At 43.3% G+C, this 23,724-nt stretch overlaps 2 protein-coding genes across 5 annotated transcripts in view; one reads left to right on the top strand and one right to left on the bottom strand.

The window, feature by feature from the left end:
- Window positions 1-19,669, bottom strand: part of GANC (glucosidase alpha, neutral C) — a 33,658-nt gene extending 13,989 nt beyond the window's left edge. Inside the window, exons 1-14 of one of the 3 annotated variants that reach the window (XM_079986534.1) lie at window positions 19,531-19,669; window positions 18,516-18,578; window positions 17,417-17,525; window positions 10,968-11,095; window positions 10,405-10,587; window positions 10,206-10,254; window positions 9,849-9,918; window positions 8,868-8,964; window positions 5,971-6,151; window positions 5,580-5,730; window positions 4,478-4,716; window positions 3,163-3,289; window positions 1,925-2,004; window positions 538-681 (exon numbers count right to left, since the gene is read on the bottom strand). In XM_079986534.1, the coding sequence (XP_079842660.1) occupies window positions 538-681; window positions 1,925-2,004; window positions 3,163-3,289; window positions 4,478-4,716; window positions 5,580-5,730; window positions 5,971-6,151; window positions 8,868-8,964; window positions 9,849-9,918; window positions 10,206-10,254; window positions 10,405-10,587; window positions 10,968-11,095; window positions 17,417-17,525; window positions 18,516-18,578; window positions 19,531-19,559 (1,650 nt within the window). In that variant the 5' untranslated portion in view covers window positions 19,560-19,669. Of the gene's footprint in view, window positions 1-537; window positions 682-1,924; window positions 2,005-3,162; window positions 3,290-4,477; window positions 4,717-5,579; window positions 5,731-5,970; window positions 6,152-8,867; window positions 8,965-9,848; window positions 9,919-10,205; window positions 10,255-10,404; window positions 10,588-10,967; window positions 11,096-17,416; window positions 17,526-18,506; window positions 18,579-19,530 lie in introns of all 3 variants that reach the window. The other 2 variants (XM_079986535.1, XM_079986536.1) reach the window with 2 other exon arrangements.
- Window positions 19,670-20,835: 1,166 nt separating this feature from the next.
- TMEM87A (transmembrane protein 87A) overlaps window positions 20,836-23,724 on the top strand; it is a 28,063-nt gene continuing 25,174 nt past the window's right edge. The window contains exon 1 of one of the 2 annotated variants that reach the window (XM_079964777.1): window positions 20,836-21,042. In XM_079964777.1, the coding sequence (XP_079820903.1) occupies window positions 20,878-21,042 (165 nt within the window). In that variant the 5' untranslated portion in view covers window positions 20,836-20,877. The remainder of the gene's footprint in view (window positions 21,043-23,724) is intronic. The other variant, XM_079964778.1, reaches the window with a different exon arrangement.

Raw genomic sequence — 23,724 nt, 5'->3', positions numbered from 1 at the left:
CACAGCTGTTATAACTCTGCTGCAGAGAGGAGGCCAGTAACAGTAAAAACACAACAGCATTTCTGGACTGAGAAGAGCCAGATAGAACACCTTAAAACAGCAACAGAGAAGGCTGACATGAATCAATCGCCCTGTGGCTTGTACAGGAAAGAACAGGAGCTGGCAAGACTAATTTTTTAAACACACAATCTTCATACAGGAAGGGTTATTGACAGTATGAGGCATCATTTCTAAAAGTAAACAGATAAATTTAAACATGGAAGGAATACAGAAAAGAATGATCTGTTTTTGAGGGAAATGGGCTTGTACAGTCTTAGACTAGTACAAGGCAAAGTATAAGACAATTCTGAGACATACTTCTTGTTGAAGCCACGATAAATTACTGTAACTATCATTTAATGGTATGCTTTTGTTATTCTTAATTAAGAAGAGTTAAAATGTATGTTAAAATGTAAAATATACAATAGCAATAATTAATCATCACAAATCAGTAGCATGAGGATTGGAATTGAAACTGTTCACCTGCAAATGCCATACCTGGTAGAAACCATAGAGATTATGGACTTCTCGATGTTCCCATTTGCCATAATGGACAGCATCCTTCTGCATGGTTAGCTCTACCCCTCTGAAGACTGAGGGCTCATTCATATCATTCCAGGCAAAAAGGATTTCAGAAGAACCCTATCAACATTTTAATTACATCAAAGTTGTTGGTTTAATCCACAATTAACACACACACACAATCTGGGTAGGTATACACATGCTTACAAAGCTCTCAAAAATGTAAAGCAGACTACTCTAAGGAGAGGAAAGCAGTTGTCAGAGAAGCTTCTCTTGGACTCTTATGGGCTTCAAGATTAGGTGGGATCTATCTACCCATTAGGGATAGATTAGGGATACCCATAGGGACGCGGGTGGTGCTGTGGGTTAAACCACAGAGCCTAGGACTTGCCGATCAGAAGGTCGGCGGTTTGAATCCCCGCGATGGGGTGAGCTCCCGTTGCTTGGTCCCTGCTCCTGCCAACCTAGCAGTTTGAAAGCACGTCAAAGTACAAGTAGATAAATAGGTACCGCTTCAGCGGGAAGGTAAACGGCGTTTCTGTGCGCTGCTCTGGTTCACCACATGACCCGGAAGCTCCCTCAGTCAATAAAGTGAGATGAGCATCACAACCCCAGAATCGGCCACGACTGGACCTAATGGTCAGGAGTCCCTTTACCTTTTTATCTACCCATTAGAATTAGTGGTGGGAAAACTAATCCCATCAGAAATATAATTAGTTTGTTAAATTACTAATCCCATGATAAAAGCTCAGATAAAGCTTCTCTGTTATTTTTAAATCTCTTAAATATCTATGAGAACCGGTCTTGGTACTCATTTATAAACTTTTAATAGATTCAATCTGAAAACTGCATAATTTTGAGTTTTGGAAGCACCACAGTATACAATGAGTATATCTCAGATATTTGCTTTGACATTTGCTTCTGACAGTGGCAACCCTACATTTTTTATCAGCTGCTGGCTTCTTTGGAGGTTTCTAAGCAGAATGCTTATAGGGTTCTTTTCTTTTTTCTTGGGCACCCTTGGGCAACTGGGACCAGAATGAATGAAGAACATGCACAACACAAGCAAGTTTCCTTCCAGGTTAGCATCCCAAATGGTAAAATTCCCATATCACGTTCAACACAAAAGGATTTGGAATCGGTTAGATGCTACAGTTCTCCAATGGAACTTGCATGAGCCAAGTTGTCCCTTTGGTGTCATATGCAGAAACGACTGCGTGGAAACCTTTCGCTTATCTTAGTATATTTTGGATCAATCCTCTTCCTCGGTCATCAAATGAAAGTCCCTGTTTCTTACTTTTTAAGAGCTTGGTTTTTCTGCCAAGGATCCTGCCACACAGGGTCATGAGAAAAGAACACAAACCTTATATGCACTGAAGGCAAATTGATCTGCATACCATTCTCGGACCTCAGGATTGGTGAAATCCAGGTAAGATGAGAGACCTGCAGGTGTGAGGAAATTATGACATTTGCAGGACTTAATTCAGGATGGCGGCTTATAAATATTTAAATAAATTACATATGGCCTTCATGCTGCAGTTGACAAGTACAATGCTAAAATCTCCTACTAATATTCAAGCAAATACAATAATACAACAAAGAGGGTTTTTACATACACCCACCCCCAGCAAATACTAGCTTCATATAAGAGATATTTTCCTCAGAACCACAGCATAGGAGGAAAGGGTTTAATTTCCTATCCTTGCCTGCTGCAATCCTGATAATTATCAGCCACCAACCCAGCTGATGCTATTTTTTATTTAACATCACCTATAGTTTGTCTATTTAACTTCCAACGGTGGAGACTGGAAGAGTTCACTATATTACCCTCTTTGCATCTTTGTGCACACTCTACAATGTTAGTTTTGTTGTTGGACAAGGGTCATCATGCTTACAGGCCAAATGTCTATATCTTCCTATACATATAATAAAACTGTAAGGTGTCATCATGCTCGCCCAGGCAAGCTGTTTAATGGTGGTGGTGGGGAGGTCCTTCACATAGCTGCCTTGTGAACTGCCTGCTCCCTCCTTTAAAAGAGAGTTGGGCTTGAGACAGAAGGGGAGAGGCCTGGGTGAGCTGTGGGTAGATAAGGAAGGGGGGGTTGAGGTGTAAAGGGGACTTTGTCAGGTGAGGGAGAAGGGCAAAGGGCTGGTGAGCTGAGTGAGAAGAGGAAGCAGCTCCTAGTCTTAGAATGTTGAAGCCATTGCCATCATTGCTTTGCCATGATCAGTAAATAGAGACATAGGGTCTCTTGGATCCAGCTGACTGACATCTGGTAGCAATACCTGTTTAAATAAATTTAGAGGTATTGAGGAAATTAAGGATCAAGAGCTTTTTTAAAAAAAATGTCAGTGAGGACTAGAAGTCATTTTTTTTATTTTCTTCAAACTTCTGACCATAAAAAACCATTTAACCCTTTTTAAAAAGGAATTATATATCACATTAAGTTTTCAACACAAATTTGAAAAAGGAGAATAGAAAGACAATATCACACACACAATTAATGTACAGAATAAAACTTATTTCTATTTATTAATAAATTTTAACTTCCATAAATGTCAGTCATCAGATTTGTAAAAGTAAAGGAGGGGCTTTATTACCTGGCCAACAGATGCCTTCGAAATCTTTGCCTTTACGGTCTTTTACAAAGTAACCTCTTTCTTTTGCTTGTGAGTATATGGTATACAGAGGATCAACTTTAATATGGGGGTCCAGAATGACGACCAGCTGCCAACATGAGAGACGGCACAATATTGTCATGTATGGATTACCATTATTTACATCCTGCCTTTCAGAATACAAATCCTTCTGAGGTGGCTTACAGGTAATGTTAAATTACATATTTTTAAAAATGCAACAGACAGTATCAATGTATTAAAAAGTCACCAGGATCCGTCCTACAGGACAGTTGAAAGTATATCACTCTATCTGGAGAGGGGAGGAGTGGAGAATGCCCAGCTGGAACAAGCCCTGAGATGGTCTTCATCTCTCTCCCTTTCTCTCTGGAAATCCTGCCCAAATGGCAGCTGATGATAGATGGCACTGCCTCCCACTTTCTCCTGGCATTTCGGAACTGTTGATTGTTTAATGTGCTACAGCAAGTTTAGTATTAATTCAAACATGCTGCTGGAAGGCTCGAACGATCTCATGGGGCACCTAGGCATTGCAAATGGCTAATACCATTGGAAGCACTTGATTTCAGCTTGTAGAATAACCTTAACATGGAGACGGCACAAATATTCTGAGCCATAATGGTGTGGGGTGGAACCACATACTGCCCCCCCTTATAGACACCGCTGCTACTTACCTGCATGGGACTGGGGCAGGTAGTGTTGTCAGGGGCCCAAAGTTGCACCAATAGCACTGCCCTGCAACCCTGACCTTGAGGGTCTCTGTCCAGGTAAGCAGCAATGGCGGCAGTGTGGTGAGAGTGGGTCTGCCCCACCACACATATAACTACTGTGCTGTATATCATAGCCCCCCCCCTCACGTTTTTGTTAACAGAATAGCAACTTTGCATCCAAGCCGCAGGATTTGTTTTTAAATTATGGATGTGAATGGATCAGGGGCGGCCCTCCCTGTTTCACCACCTGAGGTGAAATGGGAGTTGCTGTCTCCTTTCCCATCCACTCTGGCTCTTGCCAAACTTGGCAGGAGCTGCAGCGCTCCTGGAAGCTTTACCGCTTGGCTTCTGTGGGGCAGACAAGCAGCAATGCCACATGCCAGAATGCCACCCTCACAGCAGTGGAAGTGGTCAGGAGGGTGGAGCACTGCCTTTTTCACTTACACCATCTGAAGCGAGCGCTTGATCCCCCACTTCAGGGGCGGACTGGGTCTGCCTGCCGCACATGAAGGCCACAAGAGCTGCAGACCTCCAAACAAATGTTTTCTCCCTACTTTCTCTACGTTACTCACCTTGCGCTTTTTCTTCATGAGTATCTGCTTCTGCATCCTCTCGGGATTGCCAAACTTCTCCTTATTCCATGTGAAGTACCGCTTGCCATCTGTGTGCTCAATGTCAAGCCATATAACGTCATATGGGATGTCATGCATATCGAAACCTGCATCTACCCCTTCCACGTCGTCCTCGTCTTCGTAATTCCAGCGGCACTGGTGATAGCCAAGGGAGAAGAGTGGGGGCAGGGCTTGAGTGCCTAGGGAAAAAAAGGGGGGGAGGGAAAACAATGCTTGCATCCAAATTAAAACCAAAGTCACAATTAAGTGCTAAATATTTATTTTTGCTTGAACTTTCTCAGCTGCATTAAACTTGCTTGAACTTTCTCAGCTGCACTAGAGGCATTAAAAGTGTACAAGAAGAGTCTCGTTGTAATGAAAGCAGTACAGAATCCTTTTCCTTACTTTGAAACTAGAAAGTGCTTCGGGCTGCTAATGTAGTTTTGTGAGCAGTTATTTGCCCACCTGCCAGAGGCTAAATCCTGAGGGCACATGGTATGTCCTCCTTGCTGCAGCTAAGCAGATCTGGGCCTGCACAACACTGTCCTGAGTTCCACGATATGTGAAAGGAGAGACAGAAACAAAATACAGGGGTGGGGAGATGTTCCTTTTTGGTGAGGGGCTTGTCAGTGTTACCAATGAAGCTGAAGCTGTGACACAGATGTGGTAGATGCAGACAGATGGGGGAATGAACTCGGTAGTGAACTACTGCTGCTTCTCTCTCTCTCTCTCTCTCTCTCTCTCTCTCTCTCTGCTCCCCCCCCCTCTGTTACAATGGTTCTATATCTTTAACTGCTTAGAAATAGATCTCTCTCTCTCTTACATACACAAGCTGGGTGTGCCACCTTAATGTTTATTCTTGCCACTTAAAGCAGTTTCAGGATGTACAGGTGGAACTCGAAAAACCATCACAATTATAACAAATAAAGGCTTGACATATCTCGCTTTGCATGTCATGAGTCCATCTCATATATTCCTTTCACCTTTTAAGTTGAATTACTGAAATAAATGAACTTATTCTAATTTTTCGAGTTTCAACTGCATTTGTATTGTAAGACAGTACCTGTCAGTTGTGCATACTGCTTAAAAACATCAAAGGGTTGGGGCCCCATTAGGATGAACGTGTCAATTATCCCACTTTCCGACATCCAGCGCACATCAGTTTGAGGAAGCACTCTCTGCTTTGAAGTTTCTGGAGTTCTGGAGGACAAAACCTGTCAAACAAAGCAATCAGAAAAAGGTAACGGTATGGCTTTTGATACACATGGAGGTCCAACATGGTGAGTTTCGAGGTGCCTGTCATCACTCCGCCTTTCGTTCTCCAGCAGAGGTGAGAGGATGCCCACTCAGCATCCATTCTGCATTGCTCGCAGAGTTATCTAGAATGTCACACTAACCCCCATACACTGCAGAAGCACTTCCATGCAGGAGTTAGATTCCAGCGCTGGTCTCACCTCCATTGCGGCTTTGGTAGCAATCTCCACCAGAGTTTCTGAGGAATTCAGCCAGAAGATCCCAGTGGTTCTGCCGGGTTTGTGAGCCAAGAGCAAGGGCACTGCACCATAAATGCCCATTTTGCTGTGAACTTTGTATCCGAAGACATCCAGGTTATAAAGCCGGTAGACATCACCATCGCTGGAACAGACAAACAAGATGTTTGCACAGAGCACTTCGCTGATGCTGGATGTAGACACTGCTTCTGTTTTTGTCCAATGCAAGGGACTGATGGCTATAGATTTAATACTTGCTAACGGCACCAGCGGAAGCAGCTGTCCATAGAAATGGTTTATTATGCTATAACTGGAGTGCATTACACTGTACTTGATGGGAAATGGGGCTCCTCCAAGGCACTGGGATGGAGAAGGTGATGCTGCTCTTCCCCGTGAGCACAAGCTACACCGCTGGGGAACAACATTCCCAGAGGACACCCCTGAATGTCCATATTTACTTCCCAAGATGACCTAGTAAGGGACCTTAAAAGAGAACAAGAGCACTTTCCCCAACCCTGATTCTGAACAAGCAAATAAGGGAGAGTAAAGCAAATCACTGCAGCCCCATAAGAGAACAAGACAGCTGAGGTGCTACTAAATCATCAAATCCTATGAAGAGTGGAAGGCAAAAAGAGAGGGTTTTTTTCCGGGGGGGGGGGGGTTTGCCAGAAAAGAGAGAGATGGGATAGCAGACAGACAGCAAAGCCATGCTGAAAACTCCACCCACTTTTGGCACTAAATCGCAAGGGACTTTTCTTGTGAATCACCTTGCCTTCAATACTAATAATAAAGAAATATACAGGATTGTACCATAGTCTTCAGCTCACTGTTACTTCAGAGGTGAATACTGTATTGTTTAAACTCTGCATGTTCTACAATGACAATTAGAACTGGGATTTGAATAAATACAGACTGTAATCTCTGTCGCTCTTTTTTATAGTTGGCTGAATGCAATTCTGGCTCCCAGTGAGATCACTGCTGCTCCAGTTTAAGGCTGTCAGCCCCTTTCTAAGCATGTTTGCTCAGAGGTGAGTTCAGCGAAATCCAATTCATAACAAATATGCTTAGGACTGCAACCCACTGATCTCTCCTGGTCTAGGTATCCCTAGACACCTCTGTACATTTTATTAGCTTATTTGCATACTATAAACCTAGCAGAGCAAAAAAACACCACAGCAACCCTGAAAGGAACAATAGAGCAAGGTGTGAAAACAGGTGCGGGATGAGGCACCAAATAAAACTGTCCCCAGAACTGGTTTTTTTCTTTTCTTTTCCTAAATGAGGTATTTGGCAAAAGATGTATTTGCTTAGGGTGGAGCTCTCAGGGAAGAAAAGAATTAATCAAACAAAGCAAAGGTCAAGTTCAACTTGTTCCGCTTTCACTCTGCATTCTCAGGCATCTTTTCTGAGATATAAATGCCATGTGCAAGGATCTACTGATGAGGCTTTACAGGGGACGAGGGCTCCTCCGTTGACGTCCCTTTCCATCATTTACCTGCGCATTAGTACTCTTCCACTGCTACTGCCTGAGCTGATGCAGTAACACAGAAGTTTAGGTAAGTTCTAACAACACCACTGGGGCAACCCAGTCAGATGGGCAGCATATAAATAATAAAATTGTTAGTATTGTTGTTGTTGTTGTTGTTGTTACTGGAAAAGGTCAGTAACAAATTGCTAATACAGTTATACCTTAATTCTCGAACAGAATGTGTTTCGGGAGTCTGTTTGACTCCCAGAACCATTTGAAAACAAAGGCACGGCTTCTCATTGGCTGCAGGAGCGTTCTGCAGCCAATTGGAAGCCACACCAGATGTTCGGCTTCTGAAACTCCTTCAAAAACCGGAACACTCACTTCTAGGTTTTAATCATTCAAGAGCCAATTTGTTTGGGAGCCAAGGCATTTGGGACCCAAGGTACGACTGTACACAAAGCTGTTTCTTTAGCGGATACAGCTTTTGTGAGTAAAAAGTAGCATTTTTTACATTTATAGACTACCCAATAGCAACATCCTCTTCTCTATTTTTTGAAAAAGCAAGAACCAAAACCAAACAAAAACTCCAGGATGTCTGAGAACAACCTGGTAAAGGGGAAGCTGTGTGAAGAAAAATGGAACCGATGCTGCTGAGGACTAGGAAGCTACCTGAGATGAGGGCCTGGGAGGCAAGAAAATTAGGGTGCAGAAGAAGCACGGCCTAAGAAAGCAGTGGGCACTGTAGCAGAGATTTGATTGGTGGAGGTGGCAGAGGGGGAAAAGGTGTCCTCAAACATCATCTTGAGGAAAGCTTCATATAGGGCTTAAGGAGAAAAAAAGTGCTCCATGCTGTGAGTTGGAGGCAAAGGCTGCTTCCAGATGGGTGTTTATTGTGAGGTGGGTGCTCCTCATGCAGGCCAATTTTACCTGGCACCTATGCAACATCAAAATGCCATCCTGCATGCCCTACCCTGCTGCCACTTGCTGCCAATGACCCACTTGCAATATCTGTATGACCCATTCACAGGATCAAGCCCCCAGCTGGAAGCACCCTGGATGGCTAAAGAAAAAGAACAGAGCAGGCAGTGGCAAGAGAATCAGAGGCCTGAAGACTGAAGGAGGCAGCAGAACTCTAAGGGAAAGAGGAGGGAGAAAACTGAGAAAAGGAGGGAGTAAGATACATTTATTTCTTTATTCATTAAAGTACCACTGAATTACTCACATTTCTAAGCAGCATACATAAAACCAATGCACAGAAAATGGAAGAAGAAAGGCTTAATCATGTGCCTGAAGTTCAACAAGGAGGGTAATCTCAGTCTGGGAGAGAATTCCAGAGACTTGGGCAAAGCTGCCCTTTTGTCAGCGTTTTATGCATACCCAATTAAATTACCTGGTGTTTTTAAGGAGAAGTGTCTCTGCATGCTGAGGTATTCCATAGACATGTTCAAATCCATGTAAAGAAAAATCTAAGCCTATACTGCTGGGACCTGTAAGAAGAATCGTAGAAGTGTAGAGTTGGAAGGGATGCAAATGGTCATATAGCCCAACCCCCTGCAATTTGGGAATAACAGCTCAATAATCCCTGACAAATGGTATAAAAGAGAGTACAGTGGTGCCCCGCAAGACGAACGCCTCGCAAGACGGAAAACCCGCTAGACGAAAGGGTTTTCCATTTTGGAGGCGCTTCGCAAAACGAATTTCCCTATGGGCTTGCTTCGCAAGACAAAAATGTCTTGCGAGTTCCTGCGGTTTTTCCCCCCTCCCCCCCCCCCCCCTTTTCCTAAGCCGCTAAGCTGCTTATCAGCTGATCCGCTGATAAGCTGCTTAACAGCTGATCGCTAAAAGCCGCTAAACCGCTAATAGCGCTAATCCGCTAAGCTGTCAATGGGCTTGCTTCGCAAGACGAAAAAACCGCTATACGAAGAGCCTCACGGAACGGATTAATTTCGTCTTGCGAGGCACCACTGTATGAAGTCAAAATATTGCTCTGGAAACACATGCCGTGTAAAAACGTCAGGGATAGTAACTGATTCACAAGTGCCCTTCGATGAGGTTCTTTGTCACCTACTATATATATGCACAGTTAGTGGCTTATATTCTGATGGTGCTAAAACTGGATTTACTAAAAAATCACAGAGGTATACAAGACCAATGCGTTTAGCACATACGTGCTTATCATTTCCAGCCCCTGCATCTAAATGTACACAATCTGAACTACAGCGTATAACAAGCAGAGGAGAAGTCAGCTATGGAAAAATGACTACAGAACCAACAGAGCCAGATTATTTTTGCAAGTGATCCAGCCGACATATGACACACGAATACATATATTACAGATATTACAAGCAAAATTGAAAGACACTATACTTACCATTAGCTTTGATGTCTGAAAATTTGCCAAATTTTTCTTCCCAGAGACCCAAGTCATCTTGATTTTCCTGCTTGGATAAAAATTATCCAAATCTAAGCTACAGGGCAGTTGTATTCATGTCAGCTCTAAGATCCATGGATTTCAGTGGGACTTACTCCCACAAGAGAGTGTTTAGGGTTGCAGTTTTACTGACTCTGGTCAACTGCCAACTAAGGCCACAGTCCTAATTCCACCACCCTGGAAGAAAGCCTATTGAATTCATTAGCAATGCTAAACTAACTATTCCCAGTTAGAAGGACTGATTTGTCTTTTGGAGAATCCATAAGGCAAAACTCTACAAATAAAAGCTTAGTTTACCTTAGAGGAATTAGCTGATCCTTCTTTCTCTTCTTGCGATGTAGATTTCCTAATTAACGACCCCCCCCAAAAAAAAGAGTGATCAGTTTTTATATTTATATATAGACTTGCCTACAAATATGTACTAGTAAGAGTTTTAGGACTGCATCCCAAGATAATTTAACTCCAGCTGGATTGTGGAGACAGTGACATATAATACCTGCTTTGCGGGGCTGGCTGGAGGTGCTCAAAATACAGCAGGCCACTTGAGTTTGTACTCCATACAATCTCACCCTTGCAAACAAACTGTATCTGAAAAGGTTTTGCAGTGACGTGAAGTTGCTGGACTTCATTGGCACAAGCCAACACAAGTTTGTCTGCATCTTTCTGCAATACTGTTAGACTGGAAAATGGGAAAATGGCAGTCACAGACAAAAGCTTTGAAAGTTTGTTCCCAAATTGCAAACAGCTGCAAATTAAGAAACTGATAATTCTAGTTGAACAAAAAACATCAACTTCTAATTTCATTCCCAGGGCATAAATGACTTTTTCACACTTATATGCATTTCTGGCCATATAGAGCTACACATTAAATGAAAGGGTGAGTGGAGCAACAACCCACCCTTGGATTTTGAGGTAACTCAAGTTATGATGTCACTGAAAATATCATAGCACAATCCTATACATGTCTACTCAGAAATAAACCCCATGGATTACAGCCCAAATCACATACATGTGTCCTCAGATTCCATCTTATTTAGCAAATTCTGCTTCATCACTTACCTGAGGCAGACAGGTTCTTTAATGAGAACATCAGGGACTTCATATCTTGGTTTGAATGGGACTTTCTCATTAATTTTAAGCCTGAAAATATTACCCTCTATTTCAGAAATTTCTACTAAAAGAGCTTCCTGGGGATAAGCAGAAAAAGAGAAACAATTACAATATTCTTGTGGCTGATGAATCACATTGATTCAGATTTCTACAGTTACCATAATAGGTAGAAAGAGTTTCTCCTGGCATGTTTTGGGTCACTAGAAATAAAGGCAATTAATCCCCTCTTGCATGCATCTGTTTGCACAGCAGCAAAGATAAAGCATATAAAAATGGAAGTCCAAACCAACCACAGACTTTTGGAGAATATTGTAATGTTTACACTCTTTTTAATTCATTCTATATTTGCTTTAGTATCTTATTTGTGAGTTGTTTTGAGTATGTGATGGCAAAGCAGGGGAGAAAATAGTTATTAATAATTATCACACTTTAGCATTATTGCTTTTGAGAAAGAAATATATGACTGATCTGAGATAACTGATTAATTGTATACTTGTCAAGAAGCTGGGAGATCATGTGCATCACTGATGCTGCTTAATCGTAGTTACCGGTAGATTAAGCCGAAGTTTGCAAACTAATGTCTAACCATGGTTAGACTGCTTCAAAGCTATCCTCAGTTAGCATTTACCCTGTTGCAGAGGTAGTACTGTAATATGGTTAGTTCCAAAAAGGATGGGGAGAGGAGCATTAATGTGCCAGAGAGAGAGAGAGAGAGAGAAGGAGCAGTTAGACCCACAGGTTGGCCCTAACCCCATAACCATGTTTAGGAATGTTGCATCTGTACCAGGTTCTGTTCTTTAAAATAATAATTATAATAATGTTAAGAGTATTTGGACTTGATCCATTTGAAAAACACAATCTTGATGCCTTACCTCAACTGACATTTTTTTACAGCACCACCACTGTGGGTTAATGTGCTGAAAAGGAAATGTTAAGACAGGGGATGCATCAAAATTGCTGTGGGTGGAATCCAGTTGGTGATGTTCCGATACAGTGGAAGCATCTGCTATTGGAACAGGAGGGAAAACATTTACTTGTTGGTTTCTGCTCTCTTTCACTGTGCAGTGAAGTGCTTGTCACGAGACAGGTGTTTACATTCCACAGTCAGTTGCTGTTGGTTTTCCCACGGGAAAGGGAGACTGGATGTGATGTACACTGGTTTCCTGTTTTTCACTGTTCTAGCAGTTCTCTCCGTGCTTCAGAGGAGAGAGGTTGCTTTCTCTGCTCCGGCAGAGGCAAGATGCTTTTCTGTAACCTACCAGCTTTGAAGTGTAAATAAAGTAATATAGAGTATGTGGCACGTACTCCTCATCATTCCACTGTGCTTGGGACTCTGCAAATTCAACATTCCTGGTTATGGGGCCCAGAAAGACGCAGTCATCTGAATGCCGGCAAAAGGATCGGAATGCAGAGGGACGGATCGGACGGTATCTGCTCTGCGTGTCAAGATGATTGATGAGGTATGTGCTCATGCTCCGGGCAGCCTGCCAGCTTCTAATTAATGGCTTTATGGCTGGACTTTGAACTTTTATGGCCATTTTGCCGGGCACAGGCAAAGGCTCAAAAGAACAAGCTCCTATGCTGGGGGAAACCGAAAGTACCTTTTAAAAGTGCTTTTGGAATAAAGCAGCTGCAGCAGTGACGCAGCATGATTTAAAGCAGCAGAGATGATGCAGAAGGCTAATGCCAGAGTCATGATGGCTAGCTGCAGAAGGCTGGCTGATGCAAGTGGGGAATCTGATGCCAATCAGCCACATGCTCAGCTCAGAGTAGCCTGTGATACTGCCATGATTCAGAATGAAGCAGACCGCCAGGGTGATAGCTGCATGGGTAAGGGGGAGTCTTCACAGATGTCATCCCAGAGTGCAGTGGAACCACCAGATGGCGCCAAAGCTTTGAAGGCAGTGAAATGCTACTCGTGTGGACGTCTAGGCCATATGAAGAGGGAATGCAGATATCCCAGGGCCAAGACAGAGCAGCGCAGCGAAAGCTCATCGCGTGGAAAAGGCTGAGGCAAAGACAAAGGTCCGGTGTCCAGGACAACGCAGCACAAGGCAATGGTCTCACGCTTCACTCTAGAGGTTGCAAAGGTCCAGAAGACGTCTAGATCTTTCTTCGTTGTTGATTCGGCTGCAACGCACCACATGTGCAACGATAAGCGACTGTTCGTGTCTTTTACACCGCAGGAAGGTGCGATTCACCAGGCGGATGACCACACAATCCCCAGTAAAGGCTATGGAACTGTTGTTCTTCACAGTTTGGACTTATCGATAAAAGATGTGCTTTACGTACCAGATGCCAAACATAATCTGCTCAGCGTTGGACAGCTGAATGAGCGGAAAATTGACGTTTCCTTTAAGAACAAAAAGTGCATCATCACAAAGAAAAATGATTATGTATTGCATGCTGAATATGTTGATCGTTTGTATGTTTTGTATTATGATGATGTTGTGCAGGATGACACTTGTTGCATTGCAGGTTCTAACAAAAGTTTGCATGCAGGATGTATTCATGATTTTCCCCGAAAATTTGGTCATTTGAATTTTGAGGCAGTATCTAAAATGCCTGCCTTGGTTGAAGGTATGACTATTACACCCTGCAGGTACCACATGAAGTGCAAGGCATGCGCAGCAAACAAGGTGAAAATGGCTGCGAAAGGAAAGGTGTCTAGTAGGCAAGCTACAGAACCATACCAGGTTGTTCATGCTGATTTGGTTGGACCACTAGCGCCCTCTTTGGGTGGAAATAGGTACTTCATGGTTCTCATTGATGCATTTTCCAGGTATATTTATGTGTACAATCTCAAGCAGAAATCAGAGGCTTTTCCAAGGTTCAAGGAATTCTGTGCTTGGTTGGAAAATGTGCATGGTAAGAAGATAAAAATTCTTTTCACTGATCGCGGGGGGGAATTCACTTCTCAGCAGTTTGAAGCTTTTCTGCCTGAAAAAGGAATTCAACACGATTTGTCTAGTCCTCGCTCGCCATGGCAGAATGGACTTTGTGAGAGGGCAAATCAAACATTGCTTCAAGGGTTAAAAACCTTGCTGCATGATGCCAATCTTCCAGAGAGTTATTGGGCCGAAGCTCTCTCGTGTTTTACTTACAGTTATAATCGCAGGTTATCTTCAGCGATTGGTTGTACCCCCTATGAGAAGATGTTTGGCAAGAAGCCATACATCAAACACATGAAAATTTTTGGTTCTGACATGTGGGTTCACTCACCACAAAACTCCAAGTTAGACAAGCATGGTTTGCATGGTATCTTTCTAGGTTATCAGAAAGGTTCTTACAGAATAATGATGACTGACTCTAAGACAATTAAGCTCACAAGAAGTGTTGCGTACAATGCCAAGTGGGGGGAGAATGTGGGAATTTTCCAATGTTATCCTGATGTAAGTGATGAGACTGAGGATAGTCAAAAGCAACCGCAACAACCCACACCCACTGATGAAGGTTCTGATTCTGAGTCTGAAACTGAATCGGGTGATTCAGAGGATTTCAAGAGTGCGAAAGCCTCTATGCGACCCTCTGAAAGCTCTGATCAAGAATTGGAGGAACCATTGTTCACAATAGGCCACTTTTCTCCTAAGAAGGAAGAGGAAAGTGTTGAAGACTTAAGGCTAATTCGTAGGTCACAGAGAGCCACAAAAGGCAGACCTCCAAAGAGATTTGCTGATGAGTTTGCCAAGATAGCAGTAACAGCTGTTAAAAGCTCCAAGAAGGTATTTGAACCTTCAAGTTTCCAAGAAATCCAGGATTTGGATTCAAAGGAAGCTGAGCCATGGTTAAATGCCATGAAAGCTGAGCTTGATTCCTTGGAAAGGAACAAAACATGGGAACTTGTTCCAGTAGTTCCAGGAATGAAACTGCTTGGAAGCAAATGGGTCTTCAAAGCGAAAACTGATCAAAATGGCAAGATAGTCAGACACAAAGCCAGATTGGTAGCCAGAGGTTTTGCACAGGTACTAGGTGAAGACTATCACGAGACCTACTCACCCACAGTGAGGTATGAGAGCATTAGGCTTATGCTCAAGCTAGCTGCAGAGGAGAATTTACACATTAGTCACCATGATGTGAATACAGCTTTTCTGTACGGATCTCTAGGTGAATCTCTTTATATGCTTCCACCTGATGGCGTACAGGTAAAACAGGGATTTGTTTGTGCTCTGAAAAAGTCCCTTTATGGCCTCAAACAAAGTGCACGGTGTTGGCACACTAAACTCACTGAGGTATTGTTTTCTCTAGGTTTTAAGCAAGGGAAAGCTGATCCATGTGTATTTGTCAAAGAGGAGGGGCAAAAGAAACTGTATTGTTTGTTTTATGTTGATGATCTTTTATTCTTTTGGAAAGATGTCACAATGTACAATAACGCCCTAGCTCAACTGAAAGAGCACTTTGACATGAAAGATCTTGGTGAGGTAAACAACTACCTATCTCTGGAAATAGAGAGAGATCAAGATGGTAACATTCTAGTACACCAGTCACGGAAAATTGCTGATGTGTTAAGCAAACTAAACCTGATGGATGCTAACCCTGTAGACACACCGATGATAACAGGTTATCAGGTAGATGACACTGAAGAAGCATTTTCTGACACTACACTGTACAGAAGTGTGCTAGGCAAACTAAACTTCATTGCCAGATGTTCAAGACCAGACATTGCTGTTAGCTGTAATTTGCTAAGCAGACAAGTCAACAATCCTACTGTTAAGGATTGGAAAGCTCTGAAACGCATAGCGCGGTATTTGAAAGGCACTATGCATTACAGACTGAGATTTAACAATCAGAAGTCTGGTGGTCTTGAGATATTTGCAGATGCAAGTTTTGGAAGTGACACTACAGACAGGAAAAGTACGTCTGGAGTTTGCTATATGTACAATCAGGGTCTATTTGATTGGTCATGCAAGAAGCAAACAACAGTTAGCTTAAGTACTTGTGAAGCTGAACTGAATGAACTGTCTTATTCACTTAAAGATTGTGAATGGTTGTTACAATTGTGCAAAGACATGAAAATTCCTGTCAAATGTCCAATCCAGGTTTACCAGGACAACAAAGCATGTTTGGCTTTGCTGAATTCTGAAGGTTGTAAGCAAAGCACGAAGCACTTGCAATTGAAGGTGCAACATGCTAGAGAACGTATTCAGAAGGGACTCGTAACGGTGTCCTATATGCCAGGTAATGAAATTCCTGCTGATGTATTGTCCAAGATTGTATCAAGGGATCAACACTGTACCTATGTGCAGAAGTTGGGTTTGTGCTGATATTGTAAGAACACCCTGCCCAGTGATGTTCACAGAAAGGGGGAGGATGTTGGTTTCTGCTCTCTTTCACTGTGCAGCGAAGTGCTTGTCACGAGACAGGTGTTTACATTCCACAGTCAGTTGCTGTTGGTTTTCCCACGGGAAAGGGAGACTGGATGTGACGTACACTGGTTTCCTGTTTTTCACTGTTCTAGCAGTTCTCTCCGTGCATCAGAGGAGAGAGGATGCTTTCTCTGCTCCGGCAGAGGCAAGATGCTTTTCTGTAACCTACCAGCTTTGAAGTGTAAATAAAGTAATATAGAGTATGTGGCACGTACTCCTCATCATTCCGCTGTGCTTGGGACTCTGCAAATTCAACATTACTGTCCCCACTGCAGCTAAGCTCCAATGAGTTGCGGGACTCTCTAGGTCAGGGTGGTGAGTGCCATGGGAGACTGCAGAAGTGAAGGGAATCTTCAAAAATGCCCCCACCTCCTTTTCGGTAAGCAGAATTTAAAGTAGTGATAAAGAGTGCAAGCATTTCTGTTTGCCTGATGGAACCATCTCCCCTCTCTTCCTCCCATGTGTTATTCTGGGGCTTCTTCTGCCCTGCCAGCTGATCCGGGTGGTGCATGGGAGGAGGGGAAGGGGAGAGGCCCCATTGAGATAATGGGACTTGTGCAGGCCCCCGCTGGCACAACTATTTAGTTGAATCCAGCCCCAGGGTAACAACTGGGTCCCACCCTGTGTTGTTTATTTCAATTATCTGTGGCTTATAGGGGTTTTTTAATCAATGTTTTAACATTATAAACTTTTTTTATCAATTTCAGTAACAAACTTTGGAAAGCTAGGAGACAAATTGGTTTAACGAATAAACGAACCCACTTCTTCAGAGGATCTCAGAGTAAAATTAATTAGCTGTGGAAGTAAAGCTTTAACTTCTCACTTGCACAAGAGATCGGTAGTTCCCTGGTCATGCAAGAATCTCAAAACTGAGTAAATATTACCTGAGATATCATCAGTAAATATCTGAGTAAACATTATCTAAGAAAATGAATATTATCTGGGTAAATATTATCAGTACAATATTACATAAGCAATAATCTGTAAAGTGTTCATTTTTCTTCTTGATCAGTGACATTCAGACTGTATGCCAACCTTGCATTCTTCACTGATTATTTGGAATTTGACATGGCTGTGGGATAATTCCACCGTATCCAGCAATGCTCGGTATAAGGACTTCCTAGGACATAAACGTTTCTGACGCCTAAAGGATAAAGAAGAGAGCACAATCAAATTACTTATTTAATGATCCGGGGTGCAATTCTGCTCACTATTAGGCTACTTAAACCGCACTGATTCCAAAACGGCTTAAACAGTATTGCTGCCCAGATTTACATGTTTTCAGAGCTTCATGAACTAGTAACAGCGGGAATCAACTATCTACTTAGGGTTTTCCATATATATGTTAATATATATCATCCTAACCTGAAAATTGAAAATGCTATTCAATTCTCTAGTACAGCTTTCCGCAGCAAAGCACTATTTACAAAACCAACTCTATTTGTGATTTTTAAAAATACTTAGCGGTGTGACCATTGCATGCAGTATTTTCTCCATTATGATATGCTGGAAATCTTTTAAGAAGTTTTGATGCCAACAAACAGTACTGTTTTACTGGTGCAATGTCCTGGAACTCTGGAAAGAATATAATGTTATGCACTTCTGGTACAGTGGTACCTCGGGTTACAGATGCTTCAGGTTACAGACGCTTCAGGTTACAGACTCCACTAATCCAGAAATAGTACCTTGGGTTAAGAACTCTGTTTCAGGATGAGAATGGAAATTGTGCGGTGGCAGCGGGAGGCCCCATTAGCTAAAGTGGTACCTCAGGTTAAGAACAGTTTCAGGTTAAGAACGGACCTCCAGAACGAATTAAGTTCTTAACCTGAGGTACCACTGTAGTTCTGTTGGCGCAAGCATTTCTGCTTCCCAGATGATGAAATAATCCCATTTCTTCACCCCTGTGCTAGGGGTTTTCCCAACCCTCCAGATTTGGGGGTAGTGCGAGGGAGTATGGGGGCGGGGAGGATGGGAGGGAAGGCACTGTCAGGCTAGCTGGAGCCCTTCCCTGGCTTTCCTAGAGCACCAGGATAACTGAATATAGCCCTCCATTTTCCTAGTGCTATGGTTTGCAATGTGGTGTTAGCACACTAGTCATGTGCCTTTAAGAGTGATAAACACTCACATTTCTTACCTGTAGAAGGCAATTTGGTTGCATGTCTTAAAATTGCTTTTGCTCACAGCCTCCTCTTCGACACTAGAAAAAAATAATAATGCAGTATAATTTAAGGTGATACTGAGAAAATGAATAAGCATCCCTCTCATGGTGACCATGTTAGCATAAATTCAGGGTGCTTCCAGATGGTTGCTGTTTTCTGGGTAGAATTCAATTCCATACCAGCAACTTCAGGTTGTGCAATTAAAATGAAGTTGGCACTACAGTGCAACAACAAGAACAACAAAAAGACTTTTTGTGCTTAGGAAAGTGCTGGGAAAAGGCATTGGAAAGTCTGGGGTAGCAATGGCTTCATCTAACCTTTGCACAAAATATCAGAATGAATGCATACTGAACAGCTGACGATGTATAACCTTCCTGCAAACTTTGTGTGGACAAATCAGGACAAATCATAATAAACAGGTCATCTAGAAGCGACCTCAGATTGTCCATTATAAAGGGTGTGCTGTGCAAAAGTAGCCTCTAGTCATTGTTTTCTAGTTACTATGTTATATAAATGGAGCCTGCTAGCAATATTTTGGTATAAGAAACTGTTGCTTTTCTTTTCTGTAACACTGGAATCACTTGTTATCAGACAGATATTAAATATGAGCTTCTAGCTATTTCTTTCACTTTTCTTAACTTGTATAAATACTCTCTTACAATTATAACCAGTGCTTTTTTTCTAAAAAAATGTTTTAGGGGTACTCTAATTTTCCTACTCATATTGAAATACTGCCTCTCAATGAAGCCCAACTTAGATTCACAAAATGTTTAGGGGTACGTGTACCCTTAGAAAAAAAGCACTGATTACAGTATAACACTTCATATCTATTGCTGCATGTTACCACTCACATGTTACCAGCTGTATCTACGTCTGAAAACAAGGTCACTTAAAGGTGGGTTAAGAGCAAATTTTTCTCTTTAGAAGCATGCACTATGATTTCAACTTAGGTTTGCTAAACAACTACCGCAGAATCATATGGTATTTTACCTTACTTCTTCCTGGCTACTTGATGCCATGATATCCCACTCTCGGAGCTAATTTTGAATAATCACTACCGTCGCTGCCGGATAGAAGCAGAGAAAAGCCCCCAACCAATGGAGAGTTTTGGTTTCACTCTCCCACAGCATGCTGGGAAATGGAGTTTTTGTTTCTCGTAGTCCGGCCCACCGGATATCTTCGCGGTATGGAAGGAGGATGCAAGAGGTTTGATATTTGCAGTGTCTAGACAGCTAAAATTGGCTCCCTGTCTTCTAATCAATACACTCAGCTCTTCGTGTTGCATATTAATATCTTTGTCAGTAGATACACAACTTCTTGCTGCATTTGAAGCAAGAGAGAACAGGTGGGGTTTTTGGATGAGATTCTTTGCATGCTTATTGGACTGAGTGTGATACACTTCCAATAAAAATGGATAGGCTCACACTGTTGTGATTTAGTAGGCTTGTTTAGACATATTATTTCAGAATTTAATATAGCTAATGATCATATCCCCATATATTTCATTTCACCTGCTTCTTCAGGAAAGGCAAGACACAAACATGATGTGCAAAGGTAGGTGAGAGAAAGTCACTCATCTAAGCAGACACACTCCCCATTAATGTGTCCCCTGTACCCGGAAAGAGTTTATAATGAACTCTGACTTGAATGAAACTTTGCAAGGTGTCAGGTGCGAGTGGAATTAATAACTCAGGTTTATAATCATATTGTTGCACAGCACCCCAATCTCCAAGCAGTGTGATGCCCCCAGGGTCCGTGCTTCCTTTGGAGTAAGGTATAGGCAGCAGGGACTGTGGTGTCTTTCTGATAGGGGTATTTACCCCTCCCCACCCTCTCACTATATATAAGCGTCTGGTGACTTCTGTTTCAGTGTATCTGAGGAAGTGTGTATGCACACGAAAGCTCATACCAATAACAAACTTAGTTGGTCTCTAAGGTGCTACTGGAAGGGTTTTTTAAATTTTATTTACGTGTGTGTGTGTGTAGGAGTTTGCCACATTAACATCCCAAGAAGACCATGCTTCCCACATAGCCCGCAGCCTATTCAAACAGAAATCAAACATTGCTCGGATTCTCTGCCTTCTCTACCTCACCTCACGTCCGAAGCATGACCGCGGCCATGACGTCACGCCTGTGACGTCCCCGTCCCCCAGTGACAACGAGAGGGCCGTGACGTGGGGAGGCGCCGCGCCCCGCCCACCGCGGTGCGCCGCCCGAGCCAATCCGGCGCGGCCCCATCACCCTCCCCGGCCGCTGAGCCTGGCGGGTCTGGGGGCGGAAGGGGCGTGGCGAGAGTGCCGGAGCGGGTTCTGCTCGTGACACTTCGCTGCGGAGGGGATGGCGGCGGGAGTGGCGTCGCTCTGCGGGATGCTGCAGCCTCTGTGGCGGCGCCGCCGCTGCTCAGGGCCGCCGCCGCTGCTGCTTCTCCAGCTGCTGCTCGTGTGGCCGCCGGGCCCCGCTGCGGCCGGCCAGCTCTCCAAGTGGCGGCTGCCGGTGCCCATGGTGAGCCAGCAGGGCCCCTCTCGCCGCCTCCGTCCCGTCCGGCGGGCTGCACGGACGGGTCCCCTGGAGAAAGAGGGCTGTCGGGGTGGTGGGGACCGGCCGCCTTGGGAGATTCTGGCGGCTCAGTTTAGGACCCCGGCGAGCGAGTCTCCTGACCCGCGTCGCCAAGCTGCACGTGTGAACAGCGCAACCCGGAGCTTCCCTTCGTTCCTGCGCGCTGCCTTGTCGCTGCTCCAGGTGCATCGAGGGCCGGGGGCCTTGCCGGCTTCTCGTTGCATCTGCAAAGGCACTGCCAGCGCAGCGTGACTGCGGGGAGTGCCGTTTGCCGATTTTACGCACCCGGACAAGGGTTTGCTCTACTTCCTCGTTTTGAACACCACGTTTAATTCGATCTCAAACCCTGGCCTCCTAACCTGTGGTCCGTGAAGTAATAACCAGGAAGAGTAGCTCCCTGAGCAGGTGCAGAGTGCATTTTCCTCCTAACCTCATTATTCGCTGCCCCCCCCCCCGCACTGGGAGATAAAGAGATGATTGTTCTTGTGGTGCTGAAACGTTGCCAGGTCGAGATCTCAGCCCCAGATCAGGGTTTTCCAACAAAAATTGCACATTGATCACAAAGAATCGCCTGATGCAAGCTGCTAGTAAGGAATGGTTTAATACGGATAATTGGATCTGTCCAGAGTGGTGAACATGCATGGTGCGCTGTTTGTACAAAAAGTGAGAGACGGTACAGGTGTTGTTTTTCAGAGATAATCTGTGCAAATAACTGCTCATGTGAGCAGGCAATGTAGGAGGAGCGATTCATGGAGAATCACAGTAGTTGTGTCTTGTACACAGAAGTAGCTGCTGTAATCTTATGTGTCCCTGCTCCAGGGTTACATTGCTCACAAAAGAAGATCCCTGTTCATTTGTGATGGAGGTAGTAACAGAATCCAGGACCTCATCTTTTGCAACCAGAGTCCATGGCTGGAATATCATGTGGGGTTTTTGTGTGGGTTTTTTTTGGTAGTGATAATATACTCTTTGTAGGATTCCCATCAATTTTATGCTTACTGAATTTCCTCCACACCCACCAGAGAGCTTTGGTATGTGTGCAACACTCCTGTGAGGTAGGCTAGCTTGACACAATGGGTGATACTAGAATACTGAGTGAGCTTTGTGGTTGGGTTGGGATTTGAACATGGGTCTCCCATTTCACCACATTGGCACCATGTATCTATACATGTGTAGCCATTTTTTCCTTTATAGGCAGTCTTTAGTATCTGATGTACATTGTATGCATCATAGCCTTGAGCTGCTCAGATACTGAAAGCGTCTCTTTTAAATGACGCTGCCAAGTTGTCAAATGCAATGTTTACTAACTGATCCACATTTAAGGCAGCACACATGCAAATATGTGAAAACCCACTGACATGAGAGTGTTGTCACAAGTTAAATGAACTGTGTCACCCTGTTGTCAAACCCAAACCCTTTATCCTGCAAAGTAGAGTGACTTATGCTAACACCAGATAATTTATCATGATCTGACAAACACTGAAAACAATTGTAACACTCCTGTTTCCTGTGATTTTTGCTTCTGGTTTATATGTGTGGCCAAATTATCTTCACTGCTTGGCTGAACGTTAAAAGATGAAGGATTTGAATAGACCCACTGATTTCAAGACTAAGTCTGACTCAAATCTCAATGCTTTTATCTCCTGGTTATGAATACTCTGTGGTAACTTAGCACTGGATAAATTGTTGACTATAGCTCTGAAGAGATCAAAGGTATATGAATCATATGTGAATTAATTAACATGTTTGTGCCACTCTTCATCAGAATTGAGTGCAGGTAGTTTGCAAAAAAAAATATAATACAATGGAATCCTACACATGTTTTCTTACAAGTTAATGCCACTGTTCAGTAGGACATATTCCCAAGTAAGTGGGTACATGGCTATTAGCACTTATGTGGTGTTTTCCCTCAGTCCTAAAAGTACTTTTCATACATCATCTTAATGATGGAGCTGTACAGCTTTCTCCACATGACTAATAGAGACTGAGGAGATATATTTGGTGTTGGCTGGGGCTGATGGGAATTGCAGTCTTAAATATCTGGAGAGCACCTGGTTGGCGAAGGCTGGCTTAAAGTATCAACTGATTTTGTGGATGAGTAAGATTTGAAATTAACACCTGATGCCTTCATGTTTCACCATCACCACCAACAAGAATCGATCAAAATGGATCACCTTCCTTACTTAGGAGTTTTTAGCACATGCATGTTCTTTGCTTGACAGCATCAAGTAATGACATGGTTGTGTGAATGAGCCTTCATAGATAAAATACCAGCATTTCCTGATGGTGACGCATGTAAATATGAAAAATAAAGTAGTGTCACTTTAAATAATGGGGCCAGATTCAACTAACCTGTTGTGCTAGTAGTAGCAAGTGCAAGGACCCCTTCTAATGAAGCCAGGCTTCGCTCCTCCCCTCCCCGCATACCCCTTGCATTTCCTCCAAATCTGCTGTGTAGGGTTGGGAGAATTCCCGGAATAGTGCACCATCTGGGAGGAGATGGGAGATAGTTCTATCTGGCAAGTATTAGCGCACTGTTGAATTCTACCCTATAATTGTTTGTGGTATTCATTTAGATGTGACCCATCAATCATTGAGTAAGCAAGTAGTATACAGCAATGTACGGTA

The sequence above is a fragment of the Podarcis cretensis genome (genome assembly GCF_951804945.1).
Source record: "Podarcis cretensis genome assembly, chromosome: 1".
NCBI classification, from domain to species: Eukaryota; Metazoa; Chordata; class Lepidosauria; order Squamata; family Lacertidae; genus Podarcis; species Podarcis cretensis.
Note: the sequence above shows the minus strand (reverse complement) of the source record. Positions and strands in the feature narration are given on the sequence as shown.